Source organism: Gavialis gangeticus, unplaced genomic scaffold (genome assembly GCF_001723915.1).
Source record: "Gavialis gangeticus isolate Ggan-Ray unplaced genomic scaffold, GavGan_comp1, whole genome shotgun sequence".
NCBI lineage: Eukaryota > Metazoa > Chordata > Crocodylia > Gavialidae > Gavialis > Gavialis gangeticus.
Genome location: NW_017728992.1, coordinates 110925572 through 110943970, shown reverse-complemented (window position 1 = coordinate 110943970; position 18399 = coordinate 110925572). Strand labels below are relative to the sequence as shown.

Genomic DNA, 18399 nt, shown 5'->3' with positions numbered 1-18399 from the left:
CCAGTCTAATCTTGCTTCTTGCTTTCATGAATCCAGCTGCCTGGAGCTGGGAAGGAGAAAACCCTTGTAACTACTAATTCCTTATCAGCAGGGATCCTGGTTTTCTCTGATTAAAAAAAAATCCCCAATTTTCAGTTAAAAAAGTAACCCCAAATCCATGTTTCCATAATTTAAATGAAACACCACTAATATATAGATATATCTATATATTAGTGGTGTTTCAGTATAATCATGGAAACATGTGAACCCCAAATCCCAAAAAGTAACCCCAAATCCACGTTTTCCATGATTTAAATGAAACACCACTAATATCTATCTATCTATCTATCTATCTACAGATAGAATAATATCTATCTATCTATCTATAATCAAGCACCACCAATATCTATATCTGTATCTATCTATCTAGTTAGATAGATATAGATACAGATATTAGTGGTGCTTGATTTTAATCATGGAAACATTTTTTTTTAACCAAAAATTGGGGATGTTTTTAAAATCACAGAAAGCCAGGATCCCTTTTAAGTTATCAAGCACCTTTGAATAGCTTTGGGTGAATCTCATACCTTTTACTAGACCAACCTACATAGCTGGGGGAGAAAATTTTAGCAAGGTTTCGGGTTTACATTTTTTCCCAGCTATTTCATTTTTTCCAACTGTTTAAGTTGGTCTACTAAAAGGTATCAGATTCACCCAAAGACCCTTGTCTGCCTGTGTCCTTAGCCCCGCACGGCTCCAGCCTGCGCCCCTGTGGACAAGGTAGGCATGCGGAGCAGCGCAGCCACCTGGGCCCCGGCAGTGCGCGGCCCGGAGCGAGCTGCCCGCCCCCCCCGGGAAGACCCCTCCGCTCAGGTCTCGTAGATGCCACAGAAATGAATGAAGCCCGTCATTGTCCCAAAGGCCCGGGCGCCTTTCCCCACCCCGCTCCCCGGGAGCGGCCGTGCTGGGCGCTGCAGAGCAGAGCAGCTGGGAGCAGGTCTGAGCCTGACACCGCCCCGCCCGGCCCGAGTGGGCGGCGGCGACGCCGGGGAGCCGGGCCGGGCAGACGCGGCGCGATGTGGCGAGTGCAGTATGTCAGTGCCCAGCAGCTGGCCGGCTTCCGCCAGTACAAGGTAAGCCCACCCCGGGGCACCCCCTTCCCCTCTTTGCCCCGGACCCCTCTTCCCCCGGGAGCGGCTGCACCCACGAGCCTGGCCGGGGCAGCCAGGCGGGCTTCGGCTTTGGGGACCGGGCGTCTCTCTCCGTGCAGCCTCGGCTTTGCCCTGCCCCTCCTTTCTCTCCCTGGTCCTGAAAGCCTTGGGGCGGGCTGGGAGATGCCCTGCTCTGCTTCTCCTCCCACGGCACAGAGCAGACTGAGGTTGTTTATCAGGTGGTGGATGTGTGTCATCATCAGGGCTCCTGGTTTTCTCCAATCCCCAGTTTTCGGATTGAAAAAAAAAAAGAATCCCAAAGCCACATTTTCCCATGATCAGAATGAAACACCACGACTAGATAGATACATATATAGTGGTGTACATACATAATGTACATATCTAGTGGTGTACAACCTGGATACCTGACTATCTAGTGGTGTTTCATTTTGATCATAGAACAAATGTGGATTTGGGGTTCCTTTTTTTTAACCAAAAATTGGGGATTTTTTCCTCAGAGAAAACCAGGATCTCTGTCATCACCTGGCTGGAAGAGATCAGCAGCAGATCAAACTAGAGCAGATAAAAGTGTGCAGATGCAAATAAGGAAGCACATCCGCCTGTTTTTTTCTTTCTTTCAGCTTCTTCCACTTGAATGCGGCCGGTCCCAAAGCTCCCTCTCTCCCTGAAGTCATTTGTTTTCTGTCATGGGAGCAAAACATCATTCACACCTGGCTCTGTTGACTGCAGTGATGCTTGCAGTCCTATCTTGCAGTCCCACAGAACCCCTTACTGGTTTTCCCCATTGGGTCTGGGGGGATCTCCCATTGAAAGTGTGTGTGCAGACGCATCCGTCTGTACAACAGGGCATCCTAACTTAATACGGTAAAATACTCCCCCTGGAATTGTTGACTGAGTTGGACGCTGAAGGGAAGTTAGGAGGATAGGAACAGGATGCTAGTGAGGAACTGAACAGGACCCAGTGCTTGCTTTGGAAAGAATGACAGCCGCTTTTTACACATCAGAACAAAATGAAACAAAACTCAAAAATATGTTAAAAAGGTGGGGGGGGGGAGGGGAAATAAATAGTCATAGAGAAGCAGGGCTGGAAGGGACCCTCAGAGGTCATTTAGTCCAGTGTTTCTCAACCCGTGGGTTGTGACCCAAAAGCAGTTCTCAAGAATATATAAAAGGGTTACACAGAAACTTTAAAAATGGATTTTGCTTTAAAGAAGAAAAACATGGGAAACCATGGCTTTTCCCTTTCAGGCTGGCAGAGTTTCAGCAAGGGGCTGCTTGCAGCACCTCTGCCCCACACACCCACCCACTGGCCCACACACTTGTGGAGCTGGGGCCTGGAGGGGCAGATCAGGAGTGAGGGGCGCTGGGTCAAGACTGGCCATCAATATTTACAAATGGGTCCTGGTACAAAAAATGTTGAGAACCACTGATCTAGTCCAACCCCCTCCCTGATAGGGAAGGTTAAAAACAAATATTTCTGTAAAGAACATTGTATCAGCAGTAGGGGGGTTCATTTGAGGATGCACCTGGACAAAGTAACAAGTATGGGTGTTTGCAGAATATTTAAACAGAATATAATTAAAGGGCTTATTTGTTTGTGACTGCGCATTTAATTTTTTTTGAGTTTGCAAGCTGTTTAGAACAGGCCTCATGCATTCGTATAATTACACAACAATGGAATGAGAGTCCTGCCTGAAACTGTTGGAATATTTATATAAAACTTTAAGTAATTTCACTAAAATGTATTTTAAGCCACTTCCGAACTTTATTTGGATTAAATCCTGTTCCACTGACTTCAGTAAGATTGCCTTGAATATAATGAGCTGCAAAGAAATATATATGGGGAAAAGATCTGAAAAGAATTTTCTTTAAATTATAATGTAAGCATTTCATAGCACTAATTAACCACAAGGTATATCACATGATCCTTAAAAAGAATGAACCCACACATGGAAACATTTTTTTGTTAAAACAATTTCAGACACCCAAGAATATTGGCAAAGCTGGAAAATATTTTAGATATTTTTTTCTAACCATGGGAGTCAACCAAGGTAGATGAGAAATAACTATCAGATCTTGTTGAGGCCAAGTATAACAAACTCTGTTTTTTACAAATGTGATATTAATAGCCAGCTAAAATGAAAATGTGTACAACCAGTTCTATTGCACAATAGTAAACCTTAAATGAAAAGCAGTATTTGTAATTTTTTATAAGAATGAACATGTTTCTAAGGACTGCATTTATATGCTTTGCCTATGTCCTGCTCCCTGTTCCAAAGGTAAAGTAACTTCTTTGCATTTCTAAACCATTGGATGCCAGGGAGGGTACAACAGGGGACTCTAGACATACCCTGTTCATCTTCTTTTCCTCTAGAGTGTCCGCTCCTGTCACTGTCAGAGACAGGATACTAGGCTAGACAGACGATTGCTCTGACCTAGTATATCATGTCTTATGCATATATCTGTGCAGCAAATCTATTACAGTCTTGTGTCAGGAGGATGGCAGAACCAGTTGTTAGGGACATGGATGCAGAAGATGTGATAACCCCTTTCATCATACAGAGCTTAAATTCCCTTCTGTGGCAATGGGTGGAGGTCTTGCAAGAGGCCTGAACCTGAGGCTTCTCTGGGTAATAGTTGTTGTGGAGAAGATGACAGGAGACTCTCTTACTGGCAGGAGGGCAGGGAAGGGGTACAGAACTATTATACCCACTGTGTAGTTCTGCAACTTCAGACCACAGCACAGCACCTGGTACTTGGCCTGTGCAGAGCCATTAATTATCAAGTTTGGTGCCCCTGAGCAAAACTTCTTGGTGCAAAGGGGGGAAAGAGGTGAAGTACCAGAGAGCAAGGGGAAGGGAAGGAGAAGGAGGATCTTAATTGCCCCAATGACACAAAGACCTCTGCTGCTCCTTCTGTCACCCACACCTGGCTCCTGTGTCTCGTGGTGCGTGGCTGTTTCTGCTGTGTCCGAACACCAAGCTCTTACAGCTGGGAACCACCTGGCTGATGCAATAAAGACTCCAGGGAAGGGGGGCACCATTCTGGCATCTCCTCTAAGTTGGTGCCTTGACTTGGTGCCCCTCTTGCCCCTCTTGTTATGCTACTGGGGCTGTGCACTGCTTTTTAAAATTGTCCATTACGTGTAGAGCTAAAAAGATGCAACCAGCTTTAAAGCTCAAATAGAAGTGGAATGAAGGAAGTATTGAGACTCAAATTATGTTTCTTTTTCCTAAATCCTCCCAAAATCTGGAATCTACATACTGAAAGCCTTATATATCCTGACCTGTAAAGAAGCATCCATGATGTATGTCCCTTTTATTTAGCCTATTTCCTGGAGAAAATATTCTCAGGTCAGCCAAAATGTGAGCACAAATTAAAGTAGACTGCCAGAATTGGTCCTCTGTATATTTAACTCCCCTCATAATAATGACAATTGTAATAGTATTATCTTTGGTTCCCTGCTTTTATTATTACAGTTTTAAGCTTTACTAATGAACTTTACCAGGGTAAGGTTCTGGACAGATAATACATTTACATTAGTGCATTGGCATAAAAAAGTAGTGGACAGAGGGTGTAACTCCTGTATCGAGGTAAATTTGTCCAGTCCAGCAAAGGTAATCCAGAATTACTTTGAAAGAAGGTTACATTAGTTGTTTGTTCACAACTTATCCTAGATGCTTGTCACTCTTGCTTTCACTCTGGGTATTTACACTCTGGGTTTGGCGCAGAGACTGAATTTGTGGCCTTGGTCAATGACCTCCACTTAGGCCCATGAGAGGCATTCATTTTAAGTTGGGACGGAATCTAATCTTCAGTCCCAACAATCATGCCTCCTGCCATGCCTCATGTGCACGGCAGGATGTGCAGTTTTGGGATCAGGGTTTAGATCCCAATCATGCTTTACTTGCAATGCAGGGGGAGCCTGGGATCTGCTGATTGTCTGTTGGGGCTGGAGATCCGAAATAGGTCCCAGCCCTGATACCAGCTGACAGTCAGCTGATTATCAAAACCCTAGCTGGGGGGCACATGGGGTTTTCATAGGTCCTGGGGCATGAGGACTCTGGGATCCCTGTACCCAAAGATGAGTAAAAATCATATGTGCTGTCCAGTTGGGCAGTGCAAGGGGGTTTTAGTCATCCTCTGGCACAGGTCCCTGGGACTGGGCTGCTGCAGTCTGATCCCAAGGTCCCCATGTACCAGGACTTGTGAAACCCTGTGTGCTGCCAGTCACAGACTGTGTCCCAGACCCCGGGGCTGCCCCATGCTAGATCCTGACACTCAGCTGGGTGTTGGGATCTTCTATGATCAGCGCCAACTGGCCATATGTCCAATTTAACACGTGATACAAATGAGCCACAGAGTTGTTACACATTATATGTGGAATAAATTTTGGGTCGTTTACTGTATTATTACCAGGGATCCGAGTTTTCTGTTTCTCATGGAAAAACAGAAGAACACAGATTTTCCCCTTTACCAGAGGAAAATGCAGAGTTCAGGCAGCCTGGAGAGCAGCTCCTGTAGGTAACCCCACGCTGCCACCCTTGCTGCTGCCACGTGCACAGGAGATGCATCAACAGGACAGCGCAGAGCTTGCAGTGGCAAGGAAATCCCTGCAGCACTGGGTCACACCTGCTGGGCTGTGGAGGCCCCAAGAGAGGGCAGCAGGGTGGGGAGCCCAAACTCGCAGTGGGCAGCCCACATCCACCCCTGCCCTGTGCACAAACCGAAGGGGCACACATCTCCCCTACCCCCGTGGAAGTGCACGCAGCAGCAGAGAGCCACTCCCTCCCCGGCAGTCAGTGCCGGGGGGCGTGGGGCGGGGCAGAGCCAGGCTCTGCTCCCGTGCAGTAGCTGTCGCTTCCTGCCAAGGGCTATGGAGCTGGGTCCCTGGCCCCATGTCCCTGGCAGCTGGGGCCCCCTCCGGCAGGGCTGAGGGGGCAGGGAGCTGTGGGTGGGGATAGGGGGGCATAAGCAGGGCCAAGGGCTTGTGGGGGGGGAGTGAGGGGTCTTTCATTTTAATAACAGATTTGGGGGCATTTATTAGAGAATTTGCAATTTTTTATCAGGGAAAACTAGGATGTCTGATTATCACACCTTAAATTGACTTTCATGTGTGGCCCAATTAGCACTTAAGGCATAATTAACCTGTTAATCATGTCTTAAATGTGATGTGTCAGAGGCCTTAGATTTCAACAGGGTAAATTGTGTCCTACTGATCTGATTAGATCTTTCACTGGCCTTTGGTACAGGTGATCAGAAGGTACTGATAAAGCATTTACATGACCTGACAGGTATCCCTGATGGCACTGCTCTAAATCGGTTCTGCTTTTTCCTAGTAGGAAGGTCCCAGGGGATGGTGATGGATGAGTGCTTATGGGACCTTTTAACAGGACTCCTTGTTGCTCTTTCTGTTCAATGTGTCTTTGAGGGTGGGTGAGATCATGATGATTTGGAGCGAAGTGTTGTCACATGTTGATGATGACACCCAACACTATCTCTTTCTCATCTGACCCAGGCTCTTGCAGTATCGTTTTCCAGTGCCTGGGTGTGGTTGAGATTTAGCTGTGGTGAACCAATTAAAGCTGAATCCAGACAAGACAGAGGTGATAGTTGTGGGCAAACCACTTGACCTGGGTGGGATTGAGACACCTAGGTGGGATTGGGTATCCTTGAGACTGGACCACAGCAGTGCACTTCATGTGGGGCTGCTGTTGATGACTGTCCAGAAGCTGCAACAGGTACAAAATGTGGCAGTATGCCTTCTCATAGGGTGGGGCACCAGGAACACATGACTCCAGTGCTCTAGTCTGCATCCAAGGCACAATTCAAAGTGCTAGTTCTGACCCATTGTAGTACATCCACAGCCATGGGGGTGGCCAAGGCACCCCCTGATGGCTGTGCAACCCCTGCCTGGCTTAGGCTGTAATGTAGGCCTCCCTTGTTCACTCACCTGCCACACTTTGTTCTTATTGAAGGTTGTGTAAGGGAGGCTGCCTATGGGCTCTGAGTGAGCCTGAGCTTGTGTCCCTCACCACTGGGCCCTTCCTGTGTTCCCTCAGTTACAGTCTTGTGCCCCTAGGCTAGTAGGCCCTCTTGGCCTGTCTGTACCTCTGCCGGATACCCATAGCCATAACTGCTCATTGCACAGCTCCATTCCTCCCCTACACCATGCCCCAAGCCTGATGGGTGTTGTCTCCTATTGTTGTTGTCTGTTTACACTCTCAGGCCGCCTTGGGCCTTTGGATCCCCTGGTCCCTTACACAGCCCCTTCTCTGGGCTCTCAGATCTCCAGTCCAGCTTAGCTCCTTCTGGGCTGGTGGACTCTCTGGCCCAGCTCAGCCTTTCCCTGGGCATATGGACCTCTGATCCAGGTCTCAGCCCTGCTTTAGGCTCCTCAACCCCTTACTCGGCCCCACCTTCAGTCTGTGTGCTCCTGGTTTACCAGTTCTCTAAGCAGGCCTTGAGCTTGCCACTGCAGGGCTCAAGGCTAAACCACTGGGACCATCTGATTAAAAAGGAAGCATCTCTACCCTCTGGCAGACCCCTCAAACTCTCTGTGGGTTGAAAATAAAACAAAGGCCATGTGCCTATAAAACCCTTTCTTCTTCTGCCCAGGTAACCTTCCTCTGTTCCCAGGCCTGCAGGGTTGCTTATATAAACTACACTCCCTTCAGGAGCCCTGCTGCCTAGAGCTCCTCACTTTGTGGCTGCCAGGGAGAGACTGCCTGATCAGCTCAGGCTGTGGACTTATACAGCTCCAGCCTGAGCTCTCTTCAGGTCAGGTGAGTCTCTCCTTAGCCCTCTGTGCCACCTATAAGCAGCCTCTCAGGCTACTGACTCCTTTAAAGGATCAGGTGCACCCCAGTGCCCTGCTACACCCCTAAGGCTCTGAGTGGTCTAGGCCAGGGGTGGGCAAAATGGTGGATATGGCCAGTGGCCGGACTCTGTTTCCCGGCAGTCCCTGCCTGTGTCACTGTGCCCAGTTTCCATGGAGACCCCAGCAGTGGCAGGGTCCACAGAAGTCAGGGCACAGCTGTTGTGATCCACTGCCCGTAAGTCCCTGGTCAGGGCAGGCCAGCAGTGGATCACAGCTCTGCCCTGGCTCCAGATGACTCTGTCACCACTGCAAGATCCTGATCCAGAGCAGCTCCTTGCTCAGCTACATACCCTGCCAGTGCTGCTGGGGCTGGTCTCCATGGAAACCCTCGCCTTGCACTGTCATGGCCTGCCGCTGCTGGGGTCTCCATGGGAACTGGCTGCAGTGATGCAGGCAGGGACTGCTGGGAAATGGAGTCTGTCATGGGCCTGATCTGGCCTGTGGGCCAGACTTCGCCCACCCTGGTCTAGACCCTACATACCTAAGGGACTACCTTGTCTCCTATGCCATATCACAATCCCTAAGGTTAGCCAAGAGCAAACCCCTGCAAGTACCCTCAAAGTTTGCTTAGTAAAAACATATGGGATGTCATTCAGAGTAGCTGCCTTCCCTGGAGGCCTATGAAAGCCCTAGGCTATAAGCCTTCCAGAGCACTGTAAGACCTGTTTGGGCAGGCGTTTTGCAACCAGGGCTAAGCTGGGATACTGTTTAGAGGATGGGGCGGGAGCTGTTTATATTTTATAAAAGTAAGTAGAATAGTAAAATAAGTTATTTTGTTCCATTACTGTATGCCACCCTGATGCTTTGTTGGGAAGGGCAGCACATGCATCTAATAAATAAATACACACAAGAATGTTAGTGTGTGGACAAACAAGCAAATTACAGTGAGTTCAAAGTGGCTGGAGACCTGCTATGTGTAGCTGCTTTGTGGTATTTTTCCATATGCATGTTCTTACCCTGCAGTAAGCTGAAGCAAAACAATGTTTTTTACCACTCATTAAAAGAGGGCTGACTTACTGAAGTGTAGCTTCTTCTACTTACTACTGGCAAAATGCCACGGTTAGCAAAAAATGAATCATATAAATCAGTCTAAGGTTGTTAAACTCTCAAAATTTAACTTTTCAGCCACTTTTTAGAAACCAGACAGAAAATTCAGTCATGAACTGATTGCACGAATATGGAACCATTTCATATTACCAGATTTTCTTGCATACCACATGCCCCCCAAAAAGACACAGCCCTTGTTTTGTAAAGAATGCAACAAAAACATTTTCTTCTAGAGTTGTGGCTGAATTTCCTGTGGCTTCCATAGGCTGTGTGTAGACAAAACAAGGGGCATGCATGCACAACACTTTAAAGTGGGTTAAATGCTTTTGCATCACTTTAATGGTGTTTGTGTTTGCATGCGTCAGTGGTACATTCCGCAGTAATTCCAGCTGCTGTAGCAAATTCGGCGGCATAAAGCACCTTAAATGTCTGGGCTCCGTGCAGCTCTGCAGGTCTGCAGGAAGCCCTGCAGGCAGCCTGGCAGCAGCCCTGGAAGGCAGGCACTGCCCAAGAAAAGTGGAGAGCCTGACCTTTTTTTACCCCTGGAGCCTCCACTCAGGCGACCTACTCCACCTTCATTCTGGGCTGCCTCACTCCCTGAACTGTTTCCCCTTATGGGTGTGGTTCCCTGGGACCTTTGGCCACACAGGCCCTGGCCTCACCTCCAGGCCAGTCGGAAACCCCAGGCCCTCAGCTCTGGGCATCCCTTGCAGTGGTCCCCTGACCCTTTGACCTTTCCAGTCCTGGCCCCAGCACTGACCAGTTGAGGGATTACAAGTCAGGCTTCTGAGTCTATAGCCCTCACTCTCCCTTGGGTCCTCCTTCCTGACCCTTCTATGGGGTAACCCACCCAGTTGTGGGAGCTAAGGTTATTAAGGCACCCTGACCCACCTTTAACTGGGGTGGTAACTGGCCTGGCATTTCCTGGGAGGCCCCACACCACTGAAAGCTGCACCAGGCCACCCACTCCCGGCAGGGTGCAGTTTTAAGTCATGCCCTGCCACACTCCCCAAGAGCACTGTGATTGGAAGGGAACTCAGGGAAAGATCACAGTCACTGGCAGCTGGGCACATCCCTGCCATTATCATATTTACTGATCTCTGTGTCTTTTAAATTATTTGCATATTTAAATTTTGATAGGTTTGATACCCCAGATGCACCTCTCCCCCGCCCCCCAAAACCAGCTTTCCAAAATTGGGGTGTATGTCTTAAGCAGAAAAGCTGATTGTTCTTCACTGGAATAGAGGCAAGCAGACAGTGTGTTTTAATGGCTGCCAAAATGGCTACTGCTTCTCTCTGACCCAGCAAGCCAAAGGGGTACAGTCCTATGTTAGCCTTCTCACAGCCATAGGTATTTGTTGAGAGCAGTGTAGCTTGTACCTGAAGGAGCAATTGAGCTGGCTCAGGGCAAGAGTAACTGTTGCATATATTCTGCATTGTATTATCTTAATGAGGCCTGTGGTGTGGAAACAACACTATTATTTTCAGGAACTTAGATATAAAGAACTGTTTACAGTAAAGAAGCAATAGTTTTGCGACTGTCCTGGCAAGGGTTTGAGGCCTGGCCCTGTTGTGGCCTTGCCACATCAGGGAATTCCTGTTGCTTCACCCAAACTGTCTTGAGGGTTGGCACACATCTTGGACATACCATGTTACACAGTTGGTCATGACTCTAAAAAAATCTTTTTTTTTTTTTTGTCTTCCAAAAACAAAATGAGTGTCTTATTTGGGGGCATGTGGTTTGTGAGAGAATATGGTATTTACAGCCATTAAAAGCAAGTATAGAACAAGTATAAAATAATTTAATAGAATTTTGCACTCACTTTACACAGATGTAAGTGACTGAACAAGGTGTAAGACCATCCAGAATCATAACTTTGTTCACATTTTACAGTATTTTAAACTGTAGCTTTGACTCCTACTACATTTGCTGTTTGTCAAACATCTTGGCTCTTTACTAAGTTAAGAGATTTATTATATCTGGGCAGCACTAGTGTGAGAGGGAGCTGGCTTGGTTACATAGCTGAGTGTTCACCTGACGTAAGAGACTCACCGAGTAATTATAAAATCAGGATAGCTGGTACTGTGCTTTCCTGATCCTGGTGTGCCTGGGCTTGTAGGCAGTTCAAGGGGGGAAAGGGCTTCTCCTCCAGAAACTGAAACAAGGTAGAAAAGCCCTGAGACTGGTTTACCATGACTTATGAACTAAATTAGCCACCTGAGCCAGGTATAGACATTACACTTTTACCAGTATAAGTGATTGGAAACCAGTCTAAATTCATAATAGAACAGAAGTTCAGCACACAGGCTGGTTTAAAAATGGCATTACCCAGTTTAAGATAGATGGCCTGCATGCCCCTCTCCCCCTGCCACTAAAGGGGGAATGTGTGTTCTGTTCAATACTGATCCAAACTACGCTGCTTACAGAAAACCACTTAACTTAGTTCGATTCTGCTGCAGGCTTTTTGAATGTCTGTACCTAGCGCTGATGTCACTAGGAGGAGGAATAGGATTTTATGATGGTGAAATGCCATCTCCCCTACACCTCCATAAGAGGGACTGAGCATACCTCAGGCAAAGTTGAGAATCAGAGAAGTAGGGCTGGAAGGGACTTCCAGAAGTCATCCAGTCCAGCCTCCTACCTGAGGCAGGAACCTCCCTATCCAAACCAACCTAAACAAATCCATTGTGTAACTTATTAGGAATACTACACAGTCAGCCCTGACACAATTGCAAGACATAACACCCTAACTTGCCACAAGTAAAGCAAGGGGATCACAGTGTCCAATGTCCTGCTGCTGCAACATTGTTAAAACGGGCTCGAGAGATCCACGGAAGAGGATCATGCCCTCAGGTACAGAGGAAGACAAAAAACCCCACAGTCCATACCAATCTGACCATATTGTAAAATATGGGGTAAAATTCTGACCCAAAATATGATGATCTGTCATATACTGAGAGGAGGGGCAAGACCCTCTAGCCAGGAATCTCCAGGTTTAAGTCCCAGGAGGAGCACTGGCACACCCCAGTCACAATTTCCAGCCTTGGCTGCAGCGAACAGCAACCAAGGTTTCAGAGGAAGGCTTAAAAAAACTTGACATATGTAGCAGCAGGAGGGGGAAAAAACTTCCCTCCCAGTGGAAACCAGCAAAGCCCAGAAGTATGGGAAATACCCATAGCAGAGCATAGGCATAGCTACTTTTAGATCATCCCAAACCAATGCCTGTCCATCCTCTTGAACATGTGTAGTGATGGGAGTCCACAACTTTCTCAGGCAATCTGTTCCACTGCATCACTGTTCTGACAGTAAAGACATTTTCCCTGATACTCAGTCTAAACCTGTGTTGCTGCAACTTCAAGCTGTTGGTCCTATTCTCTGCAGTAAGAGAAAAAAATTGGCCCAAGGTTTTATAATCAGTTGTTCCTGTTTTGCCTTAACTCCAGTGCCTTGGATTAGATTTGTACTCTGACAACTGCATTTAAGGAAAAAAGATTCAGCAAATGTAGCAACTAAAACTTTGGATTGCTACATTGTGGAATTAAAATAGAAATGTTTCACCTTTAAGTTTGTGTATTAGTTACCCTCTCCCTTCAAACTAAAACTGTTCAGACTTGTCTGTTGGTTCTCTTTCTAGTAAAATCCTAGTTGTGCTATTTTTGTTTTATAAACTACTGCAAACTGTTTTTTTCTGGGGTTAACAGAATGCATTCAAGTGTTTTATGACTTTCATTTACATCTCATATCGTTGTTAGATGACCCCTTCTTTTCCATGTTGAAATCACTACTGTTCAATAATTTACTACAATGACAGACTTTCAATTCCAGATAATATATTGACTGGAGTACGCACTCATCTTCTGCATATCTCAACTTAATCCATGACTATCACCTGATATATGCCCATTTTTAAATACAAGTTTTCCATTCACTGCATTCCTAATAATCTGATTTCTCTTTCTTTTACAAGAATGAATTAAGTACAAAACTGAGCTGAAACACACAGACCTTTGTATAGCTCACATTACTTATGCCTAAGTTTAATATATTATGCAAAATGTTTCTATAAACAATACTCCTGACTGTCTCTCATTAGCTGCATGGCTCCTAGGCAAGTCACAATGTGTCTCCTGATCTCTCATTTTAAGGCGGTTCAGAGGCAGATATGCAAAAGTACTGTTAAAGATTTGTCACCATTCATATGTAAAATAAAAGAAATACAATTTTCTGTGCTACAACCCAGAATAATACACTCAATGTTTTAGGGGTTCCAAAGCTTCTTTTTGTTTTTTTAAAGGAGAGCTCAGCAAAGGTAGGACAACAAGTTTCTGTCCTTCCACCCCAGTCCACTTAACCCTGCCTACTGTGGGAGTGTCTTTTGCTTTCTGCCCATTTTCTTTTCTATCTGGTCTTTGCCCTTTCTTTGGCTTGTTCCCCCCTTTATTCTCACATTTTCCTTCCTTTTCCTTTGCTATAGCTCTCTCTCTGCTTCTTGTTCTTCTTGTTCAGCAGAAGGCTTTGAACTCCTTGGAAAAGGGGATCTGTTAATTGAAGCCAGATCTGGCTAGGATGGAAGAATAAAGAGAAGAGAAACTTGGGCCAGTAGGTTACTGTGAGTCTAAAGTCATGTAACTGCAAATTGTTCACATGTCTAGCACTTAAGAGACATTACTAGAGCAGGGAACCCAGGTGGCTTTCAAACTGCTGCCTGCTTTTGTAAACACAGATATAGTGTATCTGAAGTGAGGACCAGGGTGGACCTGGATTCATTCCAGCTCTAATCTAAGTTCTTTTCCCAACTGGTCTAAATACTAAGCTTTATAATAAATGTAGTGTTTTATAATGAACTTTAAAAATCCTGATAAATTTGAGCTCCCTATCAGAACATAAATAAAGGAATATCCAGGAGCCTTTTTGTACCCCTTTAAGACTTTTTGCTAAAGCCTGGGTTATTGTTTTCTCAAAAATCCAAGAGTCTTGTTTCCATTAAAACGAATGCAATACCAAAACTAATTTGTTTTATATCCAAGTAATGCTCAGATTTGTGTGGAAAGTACTGACTTTTGCTTTTTAAAAAAAAAACAACTCTACAATCTTAGAAGGGTCAAATGGGCCAGGCTGCACTGGAGCTATTACAAGCACAGTTGCACAGGCTCATTGTATTTAACTGCTCCAGTGCTCTGTGTAAAGCCTTGTCAATGCTAGAAAAGAACTGGTGTTGCTAAAACTGATTTTACAGGTGGAGGAAAGATGGTTTTGGGTCTGAGGCCCAAGACTGGGAATGAATAAGTCTGATTTCAAAATGCCAAAGTTGTATTTGCGAAAGTGACATGTACTGCTTTTTCTGCTGCCCAAGAAAGCAGCATCTTACTTCAGGGCCTTAACCCAAATAGATATGACTGCTTGTAGTGGTGCTAATTATCCCCCAAAATTTTTGGATTTCACTTGTAGTTATGTATAGGTACTAGCCCTGAACATTAGACTTTGCATTGCTAAAACTGGACATTCAACATGTGAGGCTACATGTGAGAACATAGCCTTGCCTCTCATTCATTTTAACCTTCTGAAAAGAGAATAATACTATATACACTTCTCTTACAAACATAAGTAAAAATTAATTAAATGTATTAATGTTTATAAATTCCTTTGAAACACCCTACTGAAAAATGCAATAGAGTTACAAGGCCTGTCTTATTACTAGCATCAAATAGATAATAGTAATGACATTAACAGATTATGTTCCAATCCTATATTAGTAGATGATAATTTATCTTGCTAGCACTACACATTCATTATTACCACTTCAATTACAAAGTTAAAGCAATCAGATTCAGTTTATAACACTGTTTTTTACACCTGCCTACCTGTAACAGGTTATGGCTGTGCCCAGCCGACTGCCTGTTAATGAACCCTGGTAGGAAGCTCTGGCCCCACCTCCAGACTCACTCACCAGAACTTGATGTTAAATTGTAGAATTCTTTCACTGGGCCCCCTCTGCTCTGCTGGGGTGTGGGGAGAGGAGTGCCAGCCAACCTGGTCCACTTTAACACATATAGCCACCACTGCTGTACAGGCACGACGTCGCAGTCCTCACAACACCAGCTTGACCTGGATGTATCCTCTCCCCTTGGGTACGATAGCCTTCAGGGAACAGCCCAGTCTTCTCTACCATTAGGTGCTGTCCTGATTGAGGACCACAGGGTCTACTGGGAGCTTCTCCAACAATCTCTGAGCCTTTAGCTCAGTCCTTGGGCCCTGGGTCAGGCTTGGAGCACTTCAAACTGCACTTGATATCCGGGCTGGAGTCAGAATGCTTTCTTATGCAGTCAATGCTGGTCTTCCCACCTGGAATGCCTAAGAGTCTGTTTGGAATAAATAAACAGATTTGCTGCCCCTTGCCCGTCCTCGGTGCTCACTCTTTGTGGTGCTCCAGCTGGCCAGGCCTGGGTACTTCCAGTGTGGTCATTTTCCTGGCCCCTGCAGGTGAAGGGGAACATGCTAGCTGGGGAAAGCCCTGAGTAGAACCAGAACTCCTGGGTTTCCCTCGTGTCCCACATGCTGTCACTGAGGCTTCTCCCTCACTCTCCAGTGAGACTTGTTACAGCAGCAGACCAGTCTGCCCTTTGTCCCAGCAGGAGACAACTTCTACTCTGGGCCGGCTCAGGCTGTGGTCCAGCAGGGCTGTCTTCAGCCCCTGCCTCCAGTTGCAGAGGGGGAAAGAACCTGCTTCGGGTTGGCTCAAGTGGCGAGCCCATACCATCGGCAAGTTTCAGTGTTAGCTCTGGTAAGGGGGAGGATGCGTGCATGCTTGTTTCCTTCCCTTTCTCCCTTATCCTGTCACATTACCACTAATATTCTTTGGCTTTTCCTTTCTTATTTGAAAACTTACCTAACTTTAAGAGAATTCAAGATATGAAAGGCCTAACTTTCAAAGGTGCTGAGCACCCGCTACACTTAGATGGATGCAGAGTACTTAGGACAATCATGTTTTCAAACAATTCCTGATCTATAACTACATGCCGTTCTTTGTTGTTGAAGCAGCATGAAAATTATGGGACTACTGCACAGTAAATGGTAGGCACATTTATTTCAGAAGACTGAGTAGTGCCCTAATGTCCGATCAAGAAATAGAGGCCATAATTTGGGTACCTCTGTTCTACTAACTGGGTGTCTCTGCGCGTGCACTTTACTGCGCAGTAGATTAATTTACTGCAGAGTAAAGTGTCACTGTTTTCACATACATGGTAATTGGGCCAGCATAGACCAATTTAACATGCCATCAAATAGTCCCATCAGACACAAGTACTATTGATAGCGTAGTAAATTACTGCGCTTAAACGCACATTTGATGATAATGTCTGAATTAGTTTACTCAAGCTCACATTGCACTGGAGTTTATTCACTTGCATTAATTGCATGTGTAGATGCACCTACTAATTTTCTAAAGAATCAGGAACAATAAATCCCTGGAGACTACATGGCCTTGAAGGGTGTGAATATTTTCTTTGGAGCAGAATATAACAAATAAGATCTGATATACAACTAAGCCAGCTGTATTTTTGCTACCATGATGGAAGAATATTTGAATACCTTTTGCAACACCTTTTACTGTGTGTACGCGTGAATGAGAGTGAGGCTGGAATTATTCAAAGAAGAAATGTCAGTTTTCCATTTTAATTCTTCCCATTTTTCTGTGTTCTCTTCAAAAGCCTGCAGTTCATCCAAGTGACAAAATTGATGTCTGGAGTAACCCTAAAGTGCTCAGTTGGGCAACTCAAGTTTCTACTGAGTTTGGCACCTAAAAAAAGTAATCCTTAGAAATCAGCTGACCTAAGCAGAAGCAAAGCATAGAGGTGAAGAGCAGCGCTTAGTTAGATAGAGCAGGATTAAAAACACTGTTCCAGTGTTTCAATTTGCTGTGCCTGCTCCAAGCAGGTTCTCGTGAACCAGTATAAGTAAGGAATTTTGAAGATCCCAGTTCTATAGCATTGACTTAAGTTAGGACTCCAACTCAGGTACTATGGGGGGATCAGGACTTAAGTGGCTCTGTGTAAGTAAACCTGCAAAGAAGTGTAAGTGCCTGTAGGATTATTCAACAGCTGCAAAGTGGTTTTGAGGCTGCCAGCTGTGTCTGAAGTATCAAAAAATTACCTAAATCTCTTTGTCCTAGTTACTGGCACAAATCCCATATAGTTCAAACTGCAAATCCAAATAGAAGAGGTTAAAATTATTTTAGCTTTCCTGACCTGTTGAAGTTCTGTACTGTATTAGAAAGCAGTGTTGGTTGTAAATATGGACAGGGTGTTTGCTTGACAGTTTTGTGTCCTAGTTTATATTGGTTACAAAACAAGCCCTTGACTTGACTTTCTAACAAAAATTGAGCAATTTCAGGGAAAATTCTCCCCAAGCAAGATTTCAATGTTATCAGTTAAGAACAACAACAAGAAGCAAGAACACACAAATCCACTTTAGCAATTTAAGGCTGTAAAATGGGAATAATGTAAAGAAATAGCAGTACATGCATTTCAACTTTGGATTTCAATAAAGAAAACATTTATTGATTTTACTAAAGATTAGATCATGATTTTTATGAATCTTGTATAGTTATTGATTCTACTAAAAGCAGGAGCAGAATTATCTACCCATGGACTTGTCAGAGGGATAAGAAAAACAGTTATATTGCACAAAGCTCTGCTTGAAAGAGCACAGTCTCAAAGTCTGCTTCAGCCCTTGCTATACTTGTATTCTTTTGTCACTTTTACAGTAAGCATCCTCTTTGTAGAAACACTCTTTGTAGAAACACTATCTTCTTTTCGCGTCACTTTTTTCATAGTTAACTAAATTATAATAGTGATGTTCCCACTATGCAGATGTAAAGCCTCATTTATTTGTAGGTCCCTTTAGCTTTGGTGGGTATATAGAAAGAACCAAATTGTATCTCTGTTATTGGTATTTTTGTCCTTCCAAAATGAAAGTTAATTAGGCTTGGAATGGTGATGAAGGAAAGAGAAAAAAACAACAAAACTGTAGAATACTTCATTGTTACCTAGATTCTTAGTTGTTTAGATATTTTATATTCTCTCAGGGCTCTGGTACTACAAATAGCACAGGTAGCCTATGTGGTATACAGCAGATCAGGGAGGGGACAGGCAGAATGGCAGGGCTAAGTACAGACATTTGGGGGCATTAGAGGGAGGTTAAACCAGTTCAAAATGGCTGCCTGATATCAGGTAGGTCAGGATGGGGGGTGGGGGTAGCTGGGGGGATTGGGGGTCCAGCAAGCTGGAGGGGATCGAGGTTCTGTTGGGGGTTGGGGGAACAGG

At 45.1% G+C, this 18399-nt stretch overlaps 1 protein-coding gene across 1 annotated transcript in view; it reads left to right on the top strand.

Annotated features, from left to right (window-relative positions):
* The first annotated feature begins 1022 nt into the window (after positions 1–1022).
* Positions 1023–18399, top strand: part of SELENOI (selenoprotein I) — a 93423-nt gene continuing 76046 nt past the window's right edge. The window contains exon 1 of the mRNA XM_019526938.1: positions 1023–1112. Coding sequence (XP_019382483.1) covers positions 1056–1112 — 57 coding nt within the window. The 5' untranslated portion in view covers positions 1023–1055. The remainder of the gene's footprint in view (positions 1113–18399) is intronic.